Source organism: Epinephelus fuscoguttatus, linkage group LG22 (genome assembly GCF_011397635.1).
Source record: "Epinephelus fuscoguttatus linkage group LG22, E.fuscoguttatus.final_Chr_v1".
Lineage (NCBI taxonomy): Eukaryota > Metazoa > Chordata > Actinopteri > Perciformes > Serranidae > Epinephelus > Epinephelus fuscoguttatus.
In genome coordinates, this window is record NC_064773.1 from 27646047 (window position 1) to 27670749 (window position 24703).

The window sequence follows — 24703 nt, forward strand, 5'->3', positions numbered from 1 at the left end:
TTTTGTTCAGTCATATAAAAAGATGCCATCACTTTCCAGTGGTGACAAAGTGAGTCCACACATCCCATCTTTCTATCTTGTACACTGCACACTTACCATTCTACCACACCTCAGCCCAGCTCCACCGAGCTGCCAAAATGCAGGATATGAGGAAATGTCAGATGTTATCCTCTGACAGCCTTACGTAACTCCTGAGCGTGTGTCAGGGATAATCCTCTTAGGGAGGAGAGGAGTCGCCTTAATAGGAAACAAAACACAGTTTGCCTCCTCTGTCCCCTGCTTTTAATAATCAAAATGGAGTCGAAGGCCACCACACTACAGTAATCCATGCTGGAGGACGAGCCCCTGCTCTCTAATCTATGATTATTTGTATGTTCAAAATGAGCAGATAGTGATAGTCGTTGTGTAAACAGATGTGTTTGAGTATTAAAATGCATCTGGGGAGATGTTCAACACAAAGCAAATCCCAGGAGCATTGTGTTGTCAGGCATAATTAAAAGAGAGACGTGTAGGAACTGATGCAAATGAACTTGTAAAAAAAACTACTTATTCACACTGATAGGGATTGCATGCTGTGGTCCCATCTTAGTTTATATTCAGATAAATATTAAAAATTATATTATCATGACAAGTATGAACATAAATGCATGTGAAAGTTAACTGCTGCCGAAGTGTGTCGAAGCACTCTGACCCCCTCTGGTGGTGTCAACAAGAACTGCTGGTGTGGCTTATCAGCCCTAATCTTTTACCCAGAGGCCCTAGCTACCTACCAGTGAGGACACTAAGGTCATGTCCTCAGGATTCATTTTGTGAATCTGGGGATTTCAGCAACCAGGGAGTAGTTTGCCCTCAACAACTGCAAACATCTACTTGGTGGGGATAGGCTGATTCCAGTATTTTCCATTTATCAGTGCAAAATGCCATTAAAGGGGAAAAAACATATTGATTTAAAACTCTCATGATGGGGAAAACACATTCATACTGAGGAATATTTAAGGTGCTTTTTAGTTTTACTTCTGATCTTTGCTCGTTTATTTCTTCATGAAACATTAAAAAAAAAACACATCAACACTAAAACAAATCTCCTGCCCTATTAAACACAAAACAGTACAGATGTTAATTTATTTCATTAAGTATATCGGAGTGGACTGGATTTTAGTGGATTTGATATTATTAGTTCCAAAGAAAAAAGTCAATTTCAATGCATACACTTATCACCTCTGCATTGATTTATTATAATCGTCAGCTTCCGACGTTTCTTTTTTAAATAAATCAATGCAGAGGTGACAAATGGGTCCAGGAAATCCTTTAGGGGAACTGATTGATTCCCTGCACCACAAAGGAGACAAAGCAAGTGGAGTTCGTGTTGTCTACTACTCATTTGATGTTGCTAGTCACTGTGGTTACATGGTCGATTGTAAAGTCATCAAAGAAATTTATTAGTAACACTACTAAAAGACTGTTACATTACCACTTCATTGGATTTAATTAATTTGAAGGGTACCAATTGAACACTCTTCCTATTTCCCTATAACTACTACCAAATTGTATCATTTTTTTTCCAGAGAAAACCCATTTGAAATTACAAACCTGTGAAATAGAATTACCATTTAATAAAGTTATGGACTTTGTTGGCATGATTTATCTGACAATAATGACCACAATGACCAGAGTACTGTATATCTGCAGGAACAAGGGTTGGCAGGGTTGTTCCTATAGTAGCTACCAGCTGCACTTGACTTAATAAACTTGCTGACAATGCTGAAGAAAGACACATAGCCAAGTCAAAGTTTCTTTACAATAAATAATGTTTATTATTGCAGTTATGAACCTAAATTTAAATGGAAAGCATTTCTCATTTAAGCCAACTGTAGACGCTGCCACAGCCTTTATAGAATTAATCTCTATTTAACTTTTATTGGTGGGATTGCAAGAAATCCCATCTATGTTCTTAGACTCTCATTATCAGTGGGATTGTTGGGCAAAAGCTGCAATCCAATCTATGTTCTTCTTCTTCTTCAGTGCTGTTGAGCTTCACTCAGACTTCAAAATCTTCAGCACACATAGGACATTCTTTTTAAATTACTTTTAGTGTTTGTATGTTTCATACTTTACAAAATATTCAGCCTTTTTCTGGCCTTTTCCTGATTCAAATGAATAGATGGAATGTTCAAAGTTAGAGGCTGATAAACTTTTCTCTTCAACTCCGCACCCCTGCAATTTTCACTCTTCATCTTTTCACCAATGTGTTGAAAAATTTGCAGTCTTCAAAAAAGGTGACTATCTACGCACGGACTTACACATTTACACTATGAGTCTCAAAATGTTAACTAGACAGGAAATTCCAGGTGCAAAATAGAAAAATGAACTAAGAAAACAAACAAACAAAAAAACAAAAACAAACATCCTCTAACATATTTTACAGCAACATTTTCAGCTGAGTCCCCTCTCTCTCACGATACATATTTAGGTGATAGGAATTACAGTCCGTGAGTAATGAGCCATAGTTTGAGTGGTGCCTCTCAGCTTAATCTCTAACAAAACTGTATGACCCAGGGGTCACTCAGCAGGTTGTCACCATGGCAACCTTTAACTGTAGGTGTGGACACACAGGTGAATGAGATTTGCGAATTAGACTGCTTCCCTGAGTATAGGGAAAGCTTTTCCGGTGGACTCTGGTGTATGTAGAATTTTCTAAATAACAGCTTGTGGATATAAGAATTTATTCAGGTGGGCCAATAGATTTTCAAAATAAAAGCCCCATAAGGTATCAAGAGCTCACAGCAGACTTCCTGAGTGCTAAAGATTTTTAAAATAAAAATTTCAATGACTTTTTTTCTTTATTGCTCACACTATATTTTGCCCTTTCCTATTATTCTAACTCTTCATACTCCTTAAGCTTTTCCTTCATACAAAGAGAAACCAGTGATGGAGTTTAGCTTCCAGCCATTTATCAAGCGATACTGTTCAGCTCCCTGCTATACATGACGCAGTGTAGTTCAGCTTCCAGCTTTTCAAGCATTGCAGTTCCTGACTTTCCAATTTTCAGCAGCCAGCAATCCCACCGCACTTTCCTCAGAAATTGCATTCTCTAGTATTTATTGCACTACACTATAGCAGAGCAGATGGCCTGACATTCATTTAAATATCTTTATTTACAATAAAGCAATATGTGAGCTCCTTGGACAAGGAGAAATGTAAACAGGGTTTGTCATTCAGTAAGCTCAGTAGAGTTATTCTCTTTTGTCTAAAACAAGAAATCTGTAAAAGTTTAGTCTTGCTTGAAATCTACATTCAGGATCTGAAGACATACGCTGTTGAGAGTCCAAAGTGGTAGAAACTATCTGGAGAAAAAAAAGGTAGCAAAACCCACTGCCGATGTTCAAGGGGACATCTGTTAGGTGTATGCAGGCACGTAGGCCCCATGGTTGTCGTGTGGCCCTGCTGGGTGCAGTTCATCAGCTGTCCAGTTGAAGGTGCTGGTCTGACATGGCAGGAGGGAAGTATGAGGGTCCAGAATCATGCAGGAAACCCAGCGCTCCTCTCCTTCCTCCAGTTTGCAGTGAAAACCGAACACTAGCTAATAACCTGGGAATAAGAGAAACTATATGGTAAGGCCTGTAAACACTGGGAAACATACATTACACTTCAAATGCTTTCATTTCTATTTTGACACAGCTGAGGTGTGATAGGCACTTTGTTGCGACTTGATTTTGTCCTTTTAAAAATCTTTTTATTAATTGTTTTAAACCGTGTTAGCATGAATTTAGTAGCTTTGTTATGTTTGCAATGTAAAATTCATTCATTAAATGTTTTGTGGATTATTTGTGGATTAATGCTGCCAAGAGTTTAAATTTAACCTAATAACCTGCTATGGAGCTTAAAATGCATAACGTTACTCACTCAGTCTTGACCATTAGCTTAATTACTGTTCCCACACCCATCACGTTTTCTGCTCTTGCACCACAGATATGCAGCTTATAATGATAACAGTGCCAGATTTAACACTCAGGATTTTTAGTCATTTTTTAAGAAGGGGTTTTTGATTTCAGACAGAGGTAGACAAAAGCTGACTTCTCATTTTTAACCACCAAACATTGATTTCTATGGCTGGAATAGCAGCTGTTGCTAATAGATTTTATTGCTATAGCTAGCTAGCTAATTAAGCTAACGTTATCTCCACAAATTGGTTGAAAACGCTGTCTCTAACTGACTTTGAAATCTTTCTAGCTGACTTATACTGTATCAACACTCATGTAAAATGGGTCTTAAATACTACATGACTGCACTTTACATGACACTGAGCTTCAAACTGATGCTAAAGATGCAACAGCAAAAAAAAGGACTACATTGTTCATAAATTGTACTGTAAAGCCACTTAGTCCTAATAGTTTGATGTACAAAAAAAATAATGAGCTGCATAGTTTATATATTCATATTTGTGTTTTCATTTTTAATGTTACAAGACAAATCATTCTTACACCCAACTCGTCAAATACCGACGCTTGGTCAGTGGCCCTATACGTCAAAATATGATGCACTAAGTACCCCTCCTGTGTCGGCGGTTAGGTTAAAAAACATCATGGTTTGGGTTAAAAGAACCACATTTTTTACTAACATAATGTAATGTCACTAGCATAGGATGCTACACATACTAGCACACTACCTTGTTATTAAAATAACTCAATTGACTTTTGGTTTCACACTGGACCAGTGGCGATTGCTCTAAGACTGCAAGGGAAGCTCAGCGTCCCCTAAAATGTCAAAAAATAAGTGGTCAAATATGTACTCTTGTGTTTTCATGTCATTGACGAAATATGCGGTAGAACGCGTTCAACTTTTGTTCAGAATCAGCTACTGATCACAGGTCACTGACGCGACTTTCTTCTCATTCATTCCCGTAGCGTCACAGTGCATTAAACAGTGTTGAAGCTCAGCGTCCAAAGACTTCAGTGGGGAAGCATAGAGTGGGTTGTTCCACTGCAGCGAAACTAGACAGTCATTGGATAAATGCTCGGTTTTGTCCCGCCCGTCGGACGCTCAGCATCTCTGGGGGTCTATGGGGCAGTGGGCTGGCCTCGGCTGGCCTGGACGCTGGGCTTCTGCATGATGATTGGATGATCTGTCTGAGGCTGAATCCCTTTTTGATTGACAGCAAAATGAGCAAATCAGCGATCTTGAAATATAAACCACCAGAGCATTTTTCAAGTTTCATTCCGTTGTTCCGAGTTGATCTGGAGACTTTTCCAATCCTCTTAGTGACTTTTTTTTGTTAAAAACGACTAGCGATAAATCTAGCATCTTGTTCTGGTGTTATTGGAGACTGTACTCGTGTTTGGAGACTCTGACTTCTGTCGCTCTGCAGTTACTGTCCCCAGCGAGCAGCGGGTGCTGCTGTGAGTCCCTCCATCGTCCTAAAGCACACATAGGCGGTCACTCTAGCCTCACGCAGCAGGGTAGAATTTACGTATAAATAAACGGACACATTTTATCATGTAGGCCGAAAATGAGCTTCCCGTCCTTGAAAGACCAGCAGACGCCACTGCACTGGACACAAACAGTGGTATCCTGTGTGAAAGTGTGTGCATGTCTGATCTATCCGCCTTCCCTCTCAATTGCCCTATAGGGATGTTCTGACTCTTTATACTACGCTAGTTGCTTGGTGTGTTTATGCTGCCGACTCATGTGTCTCATACCACCACTTAAGGGTGCCTCGTTTGTGTTGGTATCTGACGCCGAGGACCACTGACCAAACGATGGTATTTGACGAGTTTGACAAGTGAGACTGGGTTGTACAAGAGAAAAGGCTTTGGGTGAGCCCCAACTGAGGTGTTAAAATATTAAAAGTATAATTTTTGTAACAATGTCTTGGGTTTCTGGAGTGTAACTTCCCTAAATCCAATAAGCAGCAGGACAAAGTTGCTAATGTTAGCCTTAACTCTGATAGCATCATGGATTGACTTCTTAGTGTGAAAATACTACAAAGCAAGTCACAAACAGATCTGAATAATTTCTTGTACAAAGTGTTTCTGAATCCTGCTATACCAGTTGGCGCATTCAGGGCCATTCCTTGTGATGTGCCCTTTCTTTCTTCTTCTTCTCATTTTTTTCCTTCTGCAGTCTCTCTAACTCAGCCTCATACATCATCTCCTGGATCAGGTATTTCTCTCTGCGCATTCTATCCCGCAGGTCTTTTGGGAGGTCGGGGATCAGGTATGCAATCAGGGTCTTGATTGCAAAGACCATATGCTGCAAAAACAGAAGAAGTTATCAGCAATGCTAGAGCCTCCACAAGAAAAACAGACCAAATACTGAAGTGACAAGGTGGGAATAAGCAAACACAGGGGATTTAGTCCCTCCCTGGAGACTAACAGACATGTAGGCTAATTATAAACAAGCTTTAAAAAAGAGTCTGATTTGTTTAAAAAGTACACGAGCATAGTTTGAGCTTCTTTCCATATATTGTACAATTAAAAAATGCAAGATTAGGACTGTTTGGAATTGGAAATGCCTCTTTGCTGTTACATTGTGTCCCCAAGTGTACTGTTTTCCTGTTCATCATTGGATGCCTAACAGAACAGGTTTTTGTTGTTATTTGGCCCATATAGACAGTATAGGAAAGCTGCAGCAATGTGTGATTAGTTCCATAATGAAGCAATGACTTCTAAAATGTTATGCTCTAAAATGACCTCAACAGCAGCATATAATCATGTCCGAAAGAAAGAAGAAGCACAGGATGACACTGGTTATGTAATACAGTACAGTGCAGGACAGTGATGACGCTGTGCTGGTTACCTGAACAGTTCATGAATAAAACCTGGAGGTGTGTGTGGGTGTGTCTGTTCCATGTTTTTCTCCTCACTGACTTGGTCAATCCATGTGACATTTGGCACAGTGGTAGAGGGTCATGGGAGGATGTGCATGAAGCAATATTACATCAATTGGCCAAAGGGGGGGGTGCTATAGCAACCAACTGAAATTGCAAACTTTGAATGGACATATCTCATGCTCTGTATGTCGTAGAGACATGAAACTTTGCACAGAGATGCCTCTCAAATTTGCCTCAAGAACCCATAACTTCCGGTTATATAGATTTTCCGCCATTTTGAATTTTCTGAAAAACACTTCAAATCGATCTCTTCCTAGGATGCTTGACTGATCTGTATGAAACTCGGTGAACATAATCTAGGGACCAATATCTAAAGTTCCCTCTTGGCAAAAGTTGGAAAACTTACTAAAACTGAGCTTCTATTAGGCAATGAATATTGCGGAGGGCGTGGCTCATCACATAAAGGTGTATAACATCTCAAGGGTTTCACCGATCACCATGCAACTTTGTAGGCATATGACCACACATAATCTGAGGAGAACCCTCCATTATTGACCCGATCAAACAAAATGGGGACGCTAGAGAGCTAATTTCTTATCTAGGCCTAACCGCCATATCGATTTTTACTAAACTTGGCAGATATGTAGAACAGGACGCCTCAAGGTGACTGGAGAAATTTAATTCTAATTGGCAACTGGGTGGCGCTATAACAACAAAAGAATGCTTAAAAATGGCTAAAATGCGACCGGTCGCTGTGGCTCCCCCTGTGGCCCAATGTTGTTGTTTTTTCTAATTGTTGGTATGACTAAGTCATGGTATGGTATGCTGTACTCAGTGACTAGTAATACTTAAAAGCATTAAGTTTCTAGAGTTATATGTTTTTATGGACACGTAAAGAATTCCTGATGTCATGTTTCTTAAAGGGAGTTTGGTGTAATATTTCCCACCAGGAGCCGGTTGGGAAATAGTTTCAAAAGGAATCTAGTTGTAGTCTTGCAAATAGTGATCCAGCAAGATCCCTGGTCTTTATAAAATCTTATAGTGTGCGACTAAAAAGTCCCATTGTCTTAATATGTGAGAGGCTTTAGTCTGTAAATGTCTTTTTAAATTCCTCTAGTGTTAGGCATTAGTTACTTTGTGACATTGTGAACAAAGCTAAATGAGATTAATTTGAGCCACCTGTGTAGGGCTTTTAGTGTGCACATGGCACTGAACTGAGGCTGCTGATAAATGCAGGCAGCAGGTGATAGAGAAGTAAAAACAGACAGAACAGATGAGGCATAAATGCCCACAAACAATATATCAAAAACTTTCAAGTAGCAAGTCCGCACATGGTGAAATGAGGTCATGAGAAACTCACCAGTCTCAGGTACTGTTTTCATCAAAACTTGATTTATTTTGATGCCTTAAAATTAAATGTTGATGAGTTGCTCCAGTCAAAATATTTGTCTTGCTAGTGGTACCAATTGGTAACTGTCAAAATCTAAATGCTCTGTGGCTCCTCTGAGAGACAACATGAATTTAAAGTTAAATCTGTCAACACATAGACTAGATTCAAGCCTGCAGTCACCCAGCCCAGGCTATTATTTGCTTAAAGCCACAGTGTGTAGGAATTTCTCCCGTCTAACTTTGAAATCATATATTGCATTCAAATGGATAGCGCACTCTAGCGCCTCACTGTTTCAAATGAGTATTGCAACAACTGTAGTTGCTGTGGACAAAAAACCTATGATAACGTTGATGAAACCATGTCATCCGATACTTCATGGAGTATTCATTCAGGCTCCTACACAGACACAGGCAACGCGAGTTGACAAACCCCCTCCTCACCATGCTGGCTGTGTTTACAACTTACGACTGTTGGGGCGGATGTAAATTGAAACAAACCAATCACGTCTTGTCCTTTGACAACTGACAAGTGGCTCAACCTCACACACCTCATCCCTCTCCTCGCAACACTGCGCCGCTTACAGCTGTTAGCGGCCAGCGCCGGCACTACCGCAGCATAACAAAGTCCCACTCTTTGAGCATAATGCAGGATCATGTATTATGCAGCATCACGGGAGACGGAATCCTCGTCGCCAAGAAGACACAAAAGGGAGTCAAAAAGGCAACATGACCGGCGATTGCATTACCATTCTCCTTCAGCAGCTCTCTCTATCTGGGAAAGGCTACCCCGATGTGGACCCTCATTTTTTTAATTCACCGGTCACGTTGCCTTTTCTATTCCCTTTTGCGCTTTCTTGGCGACAAGGATTCCGTCTCCCATGATGCTGCATATGCATGATCCTGCATTATGCTCAAAGAGTGGGACTTTGTTTCAGATTTGCCAGGGTAGTAGCGAAGCGCCTCTTGCTCCTCTCCTTCAGCTCCTCAGTCACACAGTGCTGGCCTGGTTCTCAATGAAAATGCCGAAGGCGGGGCTGTATGTCCCTTGCTGGCGGGTGTATTCTCAAGATGGCGAAACATTATGGAACCCCACAGACGACTTACCCGCACAATGTACAAGCAAATCCGAAATTCTCCTTTTACGAGAATAAGTCAGATTATTGGTGAAGGTAATAGTACACCAGTTATGACATATTTATGAATGCAGAAATCAATTTTTGCCAATAAACAACTGAAAATGTTACACAATGTCCCTTTAAATCACTAAAATCAACAGGCTTACATTTGGACAGGCTTTTAATTCCTTTCACACAAAACTGTTGCTGAGCAAAGATGGGAAATACAATGAAATTGTTTATTTAAACCAGTATGAATATTACTTGTATAAATATAAGGCTTCGATTAACAAACCAATTATGAATCATTCATTTGATCTAACTCTGAGAGACAATGCATCAGAGAGCGAACGAGAGTTACAACACTCATTTTACAGCACCCGAGGATTACGGCACCTGGCATACCGACACAACACCAATTTATCCTGTTAATACTCACAATTTGGTTTCATTTTTACGAAAAACCCTTTTGATGGAACATGAAGTCATCTCAGTAGATTACTGTTTCCTTCGGTTCTCATACTGTAGTTTCAGTCAAATGAACTGAACGATTGAGGTGTGGAGAATCTAACCAAGCTAACATTACATAGCATCTCCACGTTGACCAAAAAAAAAAAAAAAATTATTTGTATGTGCCATCAAAGCAGCTAACTAACATTAGCTCAAGTGGGTAGCCAACAACCTGTTTTATACATCCAAAGAACTGAATGAATGAAGAATGAATTGTGAAATACCAGAATATCCTACAGCAAACCATTAAATCAAATGATTAAATAAAATTCATCTGTAGTATAGAAGTATTGACAGAGAAAAAAATAAAGTCACCTTCACATCCCCAGACCTCTTTATTTGCTGTGAACAAATTAGGCCAAAATATTGAAAAAGACGTAAATGGGCACTTATGAGTGGAGACAGAGAAGTCAAAAGCATTGACAAAATAATATTGAAGAATCCATTTCCAAACCCAGCCCGCTGTCTGCTATCATTTGTCACAGATTAAAAACACTGACCTCAAACACAATGATGAATGCTAGGCGGGCTGCCAGGACGTGCCAGAACTGTAGAGTGTATGAGTAGGGCTCTGCGGAGTCTGGAGGCTCCCTGTAGTCACGATACCTTATGGGACAAACAGGGTTTAAAGATTATCACAAAGCAGTGCTAATGACATCTATTGACGTCAGTGATTCAACTACCAACAGAAATCCAGGATGCTGACAACATCTGTATACATACAAACAAAATAAACTGTTAAAAGGCATATCAAGCTTCACAATAACTTGTGTACAAAAGATGTTGTATAGCTTGAAGTTCTATTTTGTATAACAGGAATCTTTTGCTTTAAATGACTTTGTGTCTTTATGTATTCTTGTTGAAGCTGGCTTCTGGGTTTTATCTGAATTTGTGTTTGAAGTCTTTATTTTGTAATTTAGATTTTAAATGGAGCTCAATAAGATCCTGTGTGTTGGTTAATGGGGATCATCAATAAAGTGATGGATGAACACACACACTCCCACACGCACATGCAGGGGCAGAAATCCTGGGGGGGGACAGGGGGGACATGACTCCCCCTTCAATAAAGCTGTACCCCCCTAGAATAATTTGAGACACAATTAATACTTTTTGAACAATGCAGTAGTATTTATTAAAAGCACAATGTAAGCAGTGCTCATTATAAAAGCGCAATAATGTGCTATTTAAATCTTAAAAGATTTAGTCCCCCCCTCCCATTCCTAGTAGTGGTATATCCCACACTCTTTCCAACGGGCGGGGCTAGCAGCCGTTAGTACTTGGCAGCAGCTGCAGCGTGTGGCTGGACCCCGCTGCCCACATCGCGCGGGGTAAGATGTACACTCGCAGATACAGTTTAACTTACACAAGTTACAACACATCCCATTTACTGTGACAACAAGCCCCAGGCCCAGGCTGATAATATGAACTGTCTGCAACATTTCCCCTGCATTGTTCAAAAGCCAGAGTTTAGTGGTAGTCAGAGAGGACAGGAGAGAAAGAAGAGGGAGAGGACAGGACAAGAGCAGTCAGTGACGGAGCGGCTCGTAGTTAATATCTGTAGGCTCTCCACCTGTCAGTGAGACAAACATGACAGACCTGCAGTTTAACTGACGAGGAGCGGCTATTACACGCGATTATTACGCACAGTTTTGAGGTGCGCAGCGGCAGATCTCACAGCACACTGTTTATAAACCATTCACCAGTTTAATTGCAGGAAATGTTTATCTCACTGCTGGTAAAAAAACAAAAAAAACAAACAAAACGGTTTGCTCCTGCAGCCAGCAAGAGACGAAGGAGCCATTCCACACACCTGAGCCAGATGAAAAAGAGGGAGAGAAAGAGAGAGATCGAGTTTCGGTCTTTGATGAATGAAGCCTTATTGTTTTGCTGCTATTAAACAATGAGAGACATGTTTTCTCCGTTTACTTAATAGCATAAATATTCACACTACTGTGCACGGGGAGACAGAGACCTGCTCTGCTCCAGACACACTCAGCACCTTGGACAGCACGGCGCACCTGACTGTTGTCGTTGTGTACATGTTAATTTGATTTCAATCATTTTGTTTTAAATCTGGACATGTGCAGGTGGACTCAGCCAGTGCTAAGAAAGGTCCTATGCCTGCCTGTTGGAGAGATTGAGAAAAGATTAAAGTGTCAAATTGAGGTAAAAGATGTTGTATAAAAGACAGGCTACAACTTTTTTTCCTTGTCCACCCCTGGAATTATTCTCTAAAATTTTACTGTTTATTGTCCCCCCCAACTATGAAATGGGATTTTCGCCCCTGTGCACATGCAATCCTTCCTGGGGTTGCACAAATGCTTGCAGCCAAATCCTTAAAATGAATGAGCTTCAGACGAATATTTCTTTTTTAGTGGAGCAGATACTTGTGAAAACCTTAAGAAATAACATGATGATTTACAGTGTATTTTGAACACGTCACATTCGATGAGCACTGAAAGATGTTGGTAAAGACACACACACTCCTTACCTGCAATACTTTACAGCTTCTCCAAACAGCTCAGAGCCATTAGTCATTGACTGTGACCTCTTCTCAAAGTCAGACACCCGAAATATTGAGAGACTGGCGTTAACGTAACCCATCATACACCTGAGAACATATGAGAAATCATTTTATCCAACAGTTACGGTAAAACAGGCATAAAATAACCCACTGCTACACAAAGTTATTGAAGTAAAGAAACAACAGGGTCAGGAGTCCAGCTTATTGCTAACTGCTATTAAACGTCCAGTGTGTAAGATTCAGGGCAATTTAGTGGCATCTAGTGGTCAGGATTGCAGACTGTAACCAGCTGAAACTTCTCCCGGTTAGAATTCTTTTCATGTTCAGGAGGTTTTTACTGGGATACGAATTATCTGCAAAGGTCTCTTCCTCTCCAAAACAAATGGACCCAGTAATTTAAACCAGTAAACACTGAATAAAGCAGTTTAACATTAAAAAAAATCTGTGTTGTCCTGATGTTCGTCATGAAGGGACTGCTAACCATGGTGGCCCATGCGAAAACACAAAAACACAAAATAGCCCTACTTCGAGCCAGGGTTTGGTTTGTCTGTTTCTGGGCTACGGTAGAAACATGGTAATCTCCATAGACAGGGGCCTGCTCCTTATGTAGATATATATAAACGGCAACAATAACCGGTGACGATAGCACAATGATTGTTATTTTCAGGTGATTATACTCCAAAGAAAACATACTTATTTTAATATATTCCATGTCTGCCAATATATCTTCCTTAATCCTACACACTGAACCTTTAACTAAACTAAAACATATTTGCTGTTAAACCATCACTCACCCTTCCCCTGCTCGACCTTGACCAGCACAAGGTCCATACTTGTAGGCATAAACAAGGCGAGGGATGAAGTCTGAGGTAACAGCGATGACAAAGGCATTGGTGATGACAGCCAAGACGCCTATGCCCTCCAGAATGCCATACCAAATCCCTGCCACAAGCATATACAATTAGACATGAGATTACACCTAAAAGAAACATATAAACAGTAACTTTAAAAACATCAGCATTTCTTTTATGTGTCGTATTTAATTCACCTATGTCTTTGGCTTGTGAGGGCAGAGGTCGCCGCCACTGAGTGACAAACTTGTAGGCGTCTAAACGAATCTCGATGACATTGTTGAGCAGTGCTAAGAGGGGGGCCAGAGGGAAAGCTGCCACGAAGATGGTGGTGAAGCCAAACTGTAGAACTGAAACACAAAACATGAGCCTTTAGGATAGGGGTTTTCCCGGGTCTACCCGGACCCAAGGACCTAATGCCCAACCTGGGATCTGTATGGGTTCAGGTCCACCATTTATTATGGTTCAACTGGGTTTGGGTCGGGTCTATTACTACAGGTCTGTTTAACATTATGGGAAATACCCGAGTGGATCCAAGAAGACTTGTGATCAATGCTGATCACAAGAGAAACGTATATGAGCTGTGTGCCAGTGAGTTATGGGAAGCGGAGGAAAAATGGATAGTGGGCCTGACAGTATTCACAACTTGGATAAATTTTATGAAAAACCCTTTTGATTCTTTTAATCAGTGGACCCTGACTGATTAAGGGGAATTAAATAATTGAGCAATGGACACATATTCAGATTTTCTCACTACTTCAAAGGTAGGGAGTCTCGCTTCTCATTTACCATGCTTGTAAATCTTACTGAATTACACTTCGGTGCACATGGTTGTACTGTGGAAAAATTATTGACAAATGTTTTAACATTTATATTTGTATGCACTATCTAAGCCGCTTAGCACCATCATACCTTGTCAATGGCAGGTCACATCATATCACAACAACAAAAAATGACAAAAGAATATAAAATAAAAATAGACACTATAGACGTTACACTAAGATGGATAAAAACAATATGTTGTATACAACATGAAAAACATTTTTAGCAGTAGAACTGCACTTATAGTAGCAATTTTTATTACCAGACATGCTAATATTTTGGGCCAAAAAGGGGTGGGTAGATCTATTTTTAAAAACTATCAGGTCCAATCAGATGTCTGAATACATTTTGTGGGTCCATTAGGGTTAGGTCTGTCATTTTAGACCTCTGAAGATGTCTATTTCAGATCCCAATGTTCCTGTAGAGAGAACAGTTGGTGTATTTACTCATCCAACAGATATGCAGATATGGAGCAACATTAGCATTTATTTGGAGTCACCTTTAGCTCTGTTCTCTGTTCTCTCCACCGACTCCTGGTAGAGAATTATCTGGCTCTGTTAGTAGCTAAATGCTCCATTAAGCTAACTAGCTAGTTGCTAACTTTGTTTAGCAGCTGTTTGGTGCTGGGCAGGTAGTGTACAGGGAGTTAATGAGAGCCTTTCGTCTGAAAACAACGCATAGCAATGACAGTGAACCAAAACAGCGAAGCTGCGAGCTGGAAAAACCAAAGCAATGAGCTGAAAGATGCTAAATGCTGAAGGAAACTACACAGCTGAGTGATAATTGTCTGCGACCCCTGTAACATTACACCTAGTCATTTCTTTTATTGTTAACATAACAATATAGATTAGTGCAGCTTTAAGTTTGTTGAGTATTGCCTACTCAGCCACAGATGCAACAGTGGAAAGCAACATTAAAAATGTGAGCTTGTGGAAAATCTACCCGGCCCAAAGTTAATCCACAGCAAATCAGTGTCACGGTTATGTAACTGCATCTGTTGGGTCACAATGAAAAAAAGTTTAATTGTTCAAAAAAACTGTATTAAAAAGGATTAAGCTGTGGAGTGCATTTGAGATAACCTCACACCTGAAAACTAAGGTTGGGGCACATACATGGATAAGGTTTTTACTATCTGTGCTAAACTTGTCAAGAAAATGTACGTGTGGCACTTCAGTTGCAACATACTCATTTCTAAGTATTCATCAAAGAGTCCATAGGCATTCATTGGCTGTAAGTTATAATCCCTCTCCCACTGTGGGAAGCTGGCCTTGGCGTGCTGTCCGTGCTCTCTCCTCAGCCTCCGCCGTGTCCACCAGTTCTGGATCAGCCTAACAAAAGAGAATAAACAGCATAAGAAGATTGATTCAGTACGCAAACAAGAGGATTTGATATCATCTGTTATTACTCTGCAGTCAGGAAAACAGTTGACTCATACTGAATCTGAATGAGGATATTCACTTTAACTATGAATACGTTTTTTTTTATTATTAATTACTTGTTGTTTCGTCAGAAACATCTTATATCTGACATTTGAAGGTTATAAAAAAACACTTAAAACTCACGGGTAGCCGAGCTCCATGAAGTTGTTCCAGGTCTGTTTTAGCACCATGATGATCCCCATCTGCATACAGAGGTCAATGAGACAGCCACTGGGGTGGCACTGCAGAAACACAGACAGAGATGTGGGTCAAATCAAGCTGTAGCCCTTGCTAACAATGACGCCCTGCATTGCTGTAGAAAGGTTTTGTAAGCATTGCACACTGCAACTCAGATTTGCATGTTGTGTGTTAAACTAGAAAAGTGCCAAAATTAGGTATGCTCACAAAGTCAGTATGTGTACTAAAATACTTGAGTTTTAAGTGTGCTGAGAGGTGTGCACAGAGGAAATGGAGGAGCTCCTCAGACTGCAAAAAAATCGTAAAAATCGCAACTGATGGTGAAATAGCTCCGGAATCTTAGAAAACAATACATATCACACCTCTTCCAAACATGCAGTGAGCGAAAACTCTGGCAGATGGATCACAAAACATGTCCAGATACTACGAGTGACAACAACATTCAGGGAGCCTATTGAGCCTTGAGTGAGCCTAAGCAATGGCTTGCTGTGGCTCTATTAATAGGTTGGAGGTAGGTGATATGGCCTATATCATGATATCACAATTTTCTGTAGGCTATATCGTGGTACAATATATAAATTTTGATATTCTAAAGCACTGTGTCCCCGTAGTGTTGTTAAACATGAGGATTTATTCACTGTGAGCTGGAAATAAACTAACACCTCTCCAGTTGCAGTGGTGCTCCATGGTTGCAAAATGCGATTTTTCTTCTCTTCTTCTTTTTCTGTCTGTGAGAAGGAGAGAGCAAGAGACCTGAAACGCTGAAGCAAGTCCCATGTTGGTGGCTTAAAAAATTAAACTGATATTGGCTATTTATACTCAATGTTTGCAATAACAATAGTAATTTTACACATCCTACGTGGAACACACCACGATACATTGAGTATAATCTATACATCGCCAACCCCTAGTTGGAGGAGCATGAATCTTCGCCAAAGTAGAGCCAGGGTGAGTGGTTTTAAAAGCAAGTGACACGTTGCTTAGCCTGTTCGCTGGTGCACGGAGCAGTTTAGGACATCCCCATTGGGAAACATTGTAACAAATTTTTTCTTATTTTAAAACAGTATGTTGATTTCTAGTATACACACTGTATACTGTACCCTCGTACATATAGTTCATACTGTATAAAATCTCATATGGAATTGTATGGGGAAACACAGTATTATTTTAATTATTTTAATGTCTTTCAACAGTGAGCAGCTTCTCCATTTCCTTTGTGCACTGCATTGTGGGAGAATTCACCAAAAATCTTTTTATTTTATTTTTTTTTAGTATGCATTTTTGACATGGCATACTAAAAAAAAATGTAATTTTGTTGGTGTGAGCACACTACATACTCTAAACATGCATTGCATAAATTTGTAATCTATTAGTTGTCTTTTCCATCTTAACGCATTGGTAGATTTTAAAGTGTATCTTGTGTTTGATTCAGTGTTTCAAATGGACTTGTCTTACAATCTGGTAAGGGATACTTGCAAAAACTGTTATTTTTGTCTTTAATACTCAACCCTTTGAAACCTGAGCAAATTGGCTTGATTTCCCTAAAAACATAAGAAGAAGGCAAAGAGCAATGAAAGAAGAAAATAAATATATAAAAAAATATGACAGAAATTAGTGAAAAGAGAAAATTAAAAACAGTTTAAAAAAAGAAAGAAAAAAAACAAACAAACAAGGAAATGACCCTGAAAAAGTGCATAAAAATTACAATAAATCTCTACTACAATTTTTAGATATTGATCTAGATATGTTTACCTGATGTACATACAGAAACCTGTAACACTGTAAATTATTGTTCTCAGGAACCTTAAACCTTCTTCAAAGGTTCATGTTGAATTATAAATTCAACATGAATTTATAATCAAAATGTTTTGCAAGAACACCTTTCAGATGTATACTTTTTGTATTTGAAGCTGCAAAAAAATGTCCAAGCACCATCATGGTTCTGCATGACCACAGAAGGCTGACTAAGGCTGCGCTTGGACTGCACATGACACTTAACAGAGAATTTTTCCATTTCCATTTCAGCAGCCATGGGAACAACTGGGGGCACATTAGCTCAGCACCTGAAAGCGCCAGCTCAGGCCTTTTGTCCCCTTGGACCACTTCAGTGTGTGTTATTTCCCTGCTTGTTCCCATAAGTACTGCTGGCAGCAATGCTTACTGCTGAGGGGGGGTTAAATGCTCGGTGGTTGGGCGTACAATAATAGCTTAATGTCCAATTTAGAACTACTAGAATCCATAATGCTTTGCTGCTATTCCCCAATGGGAAAGCAAAGTAATTACTCACTTCTTCCAGTTTCCAGCGATTGATGAGGCGTATATATGCACCAGGCCGGCCTGTAAATCTGTCAACCAAGGAAAAAAACAATAACTTAAAAATAACGTTTATCTTATGTCAGGTGACAGCTTTACTATCACTCAACATCAGCAGACTATGCAATGGCCAATGAAGATGTCTTAAGTTTAGGTCCTATTACAGTGACAAACCAAACACTCTGTTGGAAAATATAAATGCCAAACATATCTCAGATCAGCTCTGCTCAAACTTGTAAATGTATTAGAATAATAATGCTAAAAGCTGTAAATGTCCCGGATACCATAAAACGATCAACTCTAGATTTTCTAATCTCTATATTTAGAGGTTAGAGTCTTGGTTTGAGTTTTCTGGCACACGTTTCAGATTTACTGTAAAAGCTGAGAATACTTTGGTTCTCTTTGGGAGTTCTGAGAAGAGAGAGTCAATATTTTTCGTGGTCTGCCCCAGAGTTCTGTCTATTTGTCTATTTTAAAATATGGTGTCTTGTTACTCAGATAACACACACATCTACATTTCTGTTTCATCCAATGACATCAGTAAGTTTATGTTATTCTATTTGTTAGGGACTTTCTGGAGCTAGGCACAACTGATTTTCACTACACGTTGTACTATGTCTTACTGTGTATGTGACAATAAACTTGATTTGATTTGTAAGTTCTGCAGGACCTTCTCACCTTCCCAAGAAGAAGGCGATGTAGAAAGTTGAACTGTTGAGGTTGACGAACTGAAAAAGGAACATCTTGAGGGTAAAGCTGTTCTCCCACTCAGATTCTGTCCTTGGCTGTTCTGTGGTGGCATGAAGAGACAGAAAGCAGGAAAGGTTAGATAAACTGATAAAATAGGATAAATATGGAGGTGAAGATACTGGAGTAAAGTTGGGCGATTGGATGAATATATTGGCTATCGGCAATTGAATATATCGGCTATCGGCAATTGAATATATCTTTGAAGATGTTTTTGGGGGCATTTTTTAGCCTTTATTTGATAGGACAGACAAGTGTAAAAGGGGGAGAGAGAGAGGGAGTGACATGCAGCAAAGGGCCACAGGCTGGAGTCGAACCTGGGCCACTGCGCCAACAGCCTTGCACATGGGGCGCCTGCTCTACCACTAAGCCACCAGCGCCCCAGATTTAGGGTTAATTTTGACAACACCAAAAGTTTGTGATTGTTGCAACATTGTTAAGGCTAACCAAGACAGCTATGCTGAGTTTTATCAGGGTGATCTCATATGCTGTTTGTTCATATACCTAGGAAAAGTACTGCACCACCCTTTTCCCAGAAGACTTGTGTTGGAGACCGTGTGAAACCAAGTGAACTTTGAGTCATTTTAAGGTACGCTGTCACCATGTTTTTTCCTCAACCTTCCCTACACAACTTTACTTTCCTAAACTACGTAACTTTGCATTAAGTATGTAACTTACTCTAAATACGTAATATGACAATGCCCAACCATGTTTCTTTTCCTGAACCTAACCTACGTAACTTTACCTGCCTAATCCTAACCTACCTAAATTTATGTCAAATACATAATGGGACAATGCTTTATTAGATACCATACGAACCCTGATATGTAAGCAAGAACATGAAGAAACAACAACAACATGAATTCAGAATGTGTATGGTTGTATTTTTGTCTTTAGTAAAGAAAATAGGTGTAAGACTATTTCCTTTCTTGACATTATATGAGTTTATTTTGTTTTATATGTTATATTACTAAGTTGGAACTTCTCCACATGTTGCTTTTGCTTTGTGTGAATGAAGACCTACTCTGCTTTACAGTGTTGCTTTCGGTGTTTGGTTGCTCCTTAATTTTATTGTTTTCTCTCGATCTCCTGGTGGTGTGGTGGTTCACTTTTACACTGTAATTATAAGGCTTTAGTTTCTATCTTTAACTTTTTAACTTGCTCTTACTGCTGAGTCAGTTTGGCATCCTTCACTATCTTTTATTGCAGATCCTTCTGTTTCCTTCTCTCTGAAACTGTGTTTTCCTTTTTCTCAAAAATAGATAATATTTCTTCAGGGAGTGTAGTTTTGACAGGGGGCTCCTTGCTAGCTCTGACAGCTCGACCAACACAAAGATGAGGGGTCTAGCAAAGGGTCAGTTACTTACTTTATGGTTAAAAGAGTTGGATCAATACTACAGTACATTCAGTAATGATTCAACACAGAATTACAGTCATAATTAAGTCTGCATTAAAAATAACCTTTCAGCTTCAAGAACACTAAATCTGCTTAAGCAGTCTACTTACCTAAATTAGTGAGAAGAAGAGCAACTTTTTCATAGAGCTGGGAAAAGACAATGTTGGAGGCCATTAGTGAACAAGGAAGTTAAACAGCCTATAACAAGCATATGAATGTCATTGCACATACAAAAAAAAGCATCCTGCATTTAGAATCTTTGGATCTTGGTTGAGGTATATTCATGATTATCACCACATTTTTATGCACCACTTCACCTCTGCACCACTAGCTGCTGACCAACAGCTGACACTCACCACATTGAGGAGCATGATCATGCAGAAGTTGATACAGACTGCCGTTCCAGTGGTCGCCACCTGAGAGTTGTTCCTGATGAGAGCCCAGCCGAAGGCGGCAAAGGTGCTGACAGTGATCACGCGGTAAATGACAATGCCAAACACAGCAGCAATCACCACCAGTATCTGTGACACCAGAATGACATACAAAAATTTCACTAAAAACAAATGTAAGTATCAACTCACCATTGGATTTATGCTAGAAAAATGCTTTACAATAAGCATAAAAATAGGAAATAATACATGAGTTAGATGAGACAGATGGGACAATGTAAAATACTGTAGGTAGTCCATAAAAACAGTTAACACAGTAATTGTTTTGTTTATACAGAGTTTGTTAATCTCTTCTACTCCATGGGGACTGTTTTAAAGCCAGAGTGTAGATACTGGTAACATCTGAGACTAGAGGACCTATGGAATCCTTTGGTACCAATCATGTCATGCTAGCTAGCCAAGAAGGGGGTTAAATTACGCCCCAAAGTGAGGTTATATTTTGGAGAGGGTAAAAATTGCCATTGGCATTTTCAGAGGGATCCCTAGAACTCCCACCTCAAGATGTCTGAATGAAAATGGTTTCTACTGTATGGGTACCCACGAGTCTCCCCTTTACAGACATGCCCACTTTACGTTAGTCCCATGTAGTTTGATACCCTGGAAATCCAGAGGTGTCGTGAGAGCACAATTTGAATTTGCTCAGCAAAATACTCTGGCAATCAGTAATGATGCTCATTACCTATGCCCATGAAACCGAGCTACACCAATCACATCGATGTATCTAATATAGGTGGGCCAGAGGCGAGCTAAACAGATGACAACAGCATTGCGACGACAAAGTCCGGAGTCAGTCAGTAAACATTGCAAGATGGCTACGGATGAACACCATTTATTTGAAACTGCTTGGGCCGCTAAAATGAATGAGTTAGACTTGGCTTTTTCTCTAAAAGAGGAACAGAAGATGGCGCTCGAGTCTTTCCTTTGCAAGAAGGACGTTTTTGCTGTTTTGTCGACCGGATACGGCAAGAGTCTAATCTACCAGTTAGCTCCGCTGGTAGCTAAGCGTATACGTCACCCTGTGTATTCTTCTGATTGGTCGTAGTGTTATCCAATTGCATGCAGTGATATTTACAAATGCGTGCTTGGTGCCGCCCCTCGAGTTGGGCCATTTTCATTTTATTCATGGCCAGACCCTAAATCTTTCTAGATTTGGGTCTGAATTTCCAGGCTAGTAGTTTGAGGAAAAAACATTTTTTATTTAACTTGCTGTACTAATATGTTATTTTTGCCTATTGTATTTGAATATTTCTGAGTGCTGGGGTCCCTAAACAGTCTTGGAACTGCATAAATTGGGTAGGACTGGAAAGCTAAGACTGTTGTGTGATGATGTAAGTCCCAGTAGTAGCCATTACATTGTAGTGAGACCATTATTAACATGGACATCACTGACTAAAATGACCTATTGTGACCTAGGATAATCACAGCCTTGTGAAACTTTATGACGACAAAGTAGAGACCTCAGCCATTCAGAGGATGTTTGGCTTCCATAGGTATAATGACAATAAAGGGGTTGTCAGCAGGTTCCACAACAGAAGTGTTCGCCATCCAACAGCTGAAAAATGCAATTTTTGCATAAATCTCTAATTGTCAAAAGTTTTTGATGTCAAATCACAGCATTGATTTTCTGTGGTGATTCTCAAGGTCTTGGTGTCTTAATATAGTAATTTGGAGAGATTATGGACAATGTTTATCAATTCTCAAGTGGTCAAAAATGCTTAAATTTAACACCAAAGGTAACAAAAGGTATCAACCCAAAAAATGCTGCAACAACTTATGAGACATAATTGAACTTAGGAATGGCCATACTTTCATTATCATGTTCTAAGCCCATTAACATGATTAAGCCTCTCAGACAGGGCAAATACTAGGGCTAAGTATCGTTTCAAAAACTATGATACCAGTACCCTTAAAATTATGCCATATCAATAGAGTACTTCATTTGATACCTGTCATGTGAATGGAGTTGTAGTAGTAGTATAGCCATACTTTCACATTTTTTGGTGGCATCTCAGGACACTAAACTGCCAACTGTGTCAAATATGCCGCGCTTGACTTCACCACACCGCAGCTGTTGGATGCAGCTCCAGAGAGGGCAGCAACAGAAAGTTTGCAAATCTGGCAGGAAGTCCGAATGGTCTGGAGGAGTGGCACACCTGACACTGGACATTTATTTACCCCAAAAACTGACCATAAAGAAGATTCCGGATGCTGAGACGATGAGGCGACTGTATTTGTCAGTGAAGGCCTGGTATGGCTCAGGTTTTCCAGATATGGGGTTCATCCTCTCCTTCTTGGAGTACTTGGCCTCAAACTGAGGGCGTATTTCTTCCTGAGAGACAAATTACAAGACACAAGCAAAGCAAAATTTACCAGTGAATGTAAAGGGCTTTTAAAAACTCTGATTAGGCTATCAGGTACTCCTGGTTTAAAAACAGACTCAGAGAGTTTGATATCTCTGTCTTGTCTTCTGTACAAAGCAGAGTGAGACTGAGTCACTTTCACACCTACAAACAGCAGCCCTTCAAAGAACACATTTACCAGTTTGAGTATGACTGACAGTGGAGGGCTGGAGGTTGATCCATAAGACAGGCATGAATGTTATAAACCCACTAAAAGTTCTGTTAGAGCCAAATTGCTGTGTGACAACTGTATAGAGGTCTGAGCTTTCATTATAAAAGTGTTAAAAACTGTCCATTTTCAGTGAGTCATGAATTGATTTGAGACAGACTCCCTTGGTGCAGGCTGTCAGCACAGCAGTCCCACCTTTTTAAATATATGCATGCAGACGAGCACAGACTGAAAAAAGGTATGAGTAGGCAAACATTTCTCAAGGGCCAAGCTGCTCTGATGGCAAAAATATTGTCTGTGTTTGAGTTGAAACCACAAAGTCAAAGAGCAACAAGTTAGCTAAATCAAACTTTGGAGAAAGAACTCTGAAGAAAAATATAAGTGGCAGCAACTTTGTTTTTCACTCTTTCAACTTCTCATACAGAAAAACAAAGACCACATGGAGGAAGTACTTCACCTCCTCTTCCTCCCAGTCAATGAGGTCCCAGTCGTATGCGAGGACAGCTCTGCGCCTTTTCCAGAACTCTAGAAAGACCGTTGCTGAAACACATGAAGAAAACAGTCAGTTGTTTGCATATGACCATTTGTGTCAACCCTAGACAGCACTGATATTATACTCTCTAAATATTTGGTAAAACTCTTCAGGGGAAAGAACATGAGTTGGCCTGAAGTTTTATGGAGAGCTCCAGTTTCTATTTTTTCCTGCTAAACTGTATTTTAGAGGTTAGTTAGTGGTATAGACAATACGTAGGGTCTTGAATTCAGTTCTTTAATTAAAGGTGTTGTGTGTAGGATTTTGTGGCATCTAGCGGTGAGGTTGCAGAACTGAAACTTCTTCAAGTGTGCAGGAGAACTACAGTGGCTAACGCAAAAACACGAATGTCCCTATCTAGAGCTAGTGATTGGTTTGCCCTTTCTGGGCTACTGTAGAAACATGGCAGACTCAGTGACAGATGGACTGCTTCATATGTAGAAATAAACAGCTCATTCTAAGATACAGAAAAATGACTCTTAGTTTCAGGTGATTATACACTACTGAAAACATAGTTATGAATATTAGATTCAATTTCTGCCAATAGATCCCCCTAAATCCTACATACACTGAACCTTTAACTGGAAGCCAGTGCAAGGATCTAAAAATTGGAGAAATGAATTCTCTGTTCTTGGTGTTTGTCAGTATTCTAGCAGCAGCATTTTGAATGAGTTGTAACTGTCTAATGGTCTTACTGGGGAGGCCAGTGCATTATCGTAGTCCACCCCACAAGAATAAAAGTTTTAAGCAATGTTTTTAAAATGTCATAATGATAATAATCTTCACATGAGTTTTTACACCAGGATTCTTGACATGGGTTTTACATTTTAGTCCTGTAGAATCAAGATAAGTATTAAGCATTCGCCTTCCTTCTTATTGCTGAAGATAATTATTTCAGTCTTATTTTAGTTTAACTGAATGGCATGTTGCATCTAATTATTTACTTCCTCAAGGCACAGACAAAGCAAGTCTGGGGGGGACTGAAAGAAAAAAGTAAAGTTGCGGGCGCAAAACCAAAACAATGAGGGGGACAAGAAGGGAA

At 39.8% G+C, this 24703-nt stretch overlaps 1 protein-coding gene across 3 annotated transcripts in view; it reads right to left on the reverse strand.

The window, feature by feature from the left end:
* Positions 1 to 1825: 1825 nt before the first annotated feature.
* The window catches only part of LOC125882860 (anoctamin-4-like), an 81989-nt gene continuing 59111 nt past the window's right edge, over positions 1826 to 24703 (reverse strand). For all 3 annotated transcript variants that reach the window (XM_049566784.1, XM_049566783.1, XM_049566785.1), the window contains 14 exons: positions 23587 to 23669; positions 22750 to 22890; positions 20469 to 20633; positions 20223 to 20259; positions 18648 to 18759; positions 17944 to 18001; positions 15603 to 15700; positions 15226 to 15368; positions 13416 to 13568; positions 13162 to 13309; positions 12335 to 12454; positions 10344 to 10449; positions 6046 to 6249; positions 1826 to 3588 (listed from right to left, as the gene is read on the reverse strand). In XM_049566784.1, coding sequence (XP_049422741.1) covers positions 6058 to 6249; positions 10344 to 10449; positions 12335 to 12454; positions 13162 to 13309; positions 13416 to 13568; positions 15226 to 15368; positions 15603 to 15700; positions 17944 to 18001; positions 18648 to 18759; positions 20223 to 20259; positions 20469 to 20633; positions 22750 to 22890; positions 23587 to 23669 — 1556 coding nt within the window. In that variant the 3' untranslated portion in view covers positions 1826 to 3588; positions 6046 to 6057. The remainder of the gene's footprint in view (positions 3589 to 6045; positions 6250 to 10343; positions 10450 to 12334; positions 12455 to 13161; positions 13310 to 13415; positions 13569 to 15225; positions 15369 to 15602; positions 15701 to 17943; positions 18002 to 18647; positions 18760 to 20222; positions 20260 to 20468; positions 20634 to 22749; positions 22891 to 23586; positions 23670 to 24703) is intronic.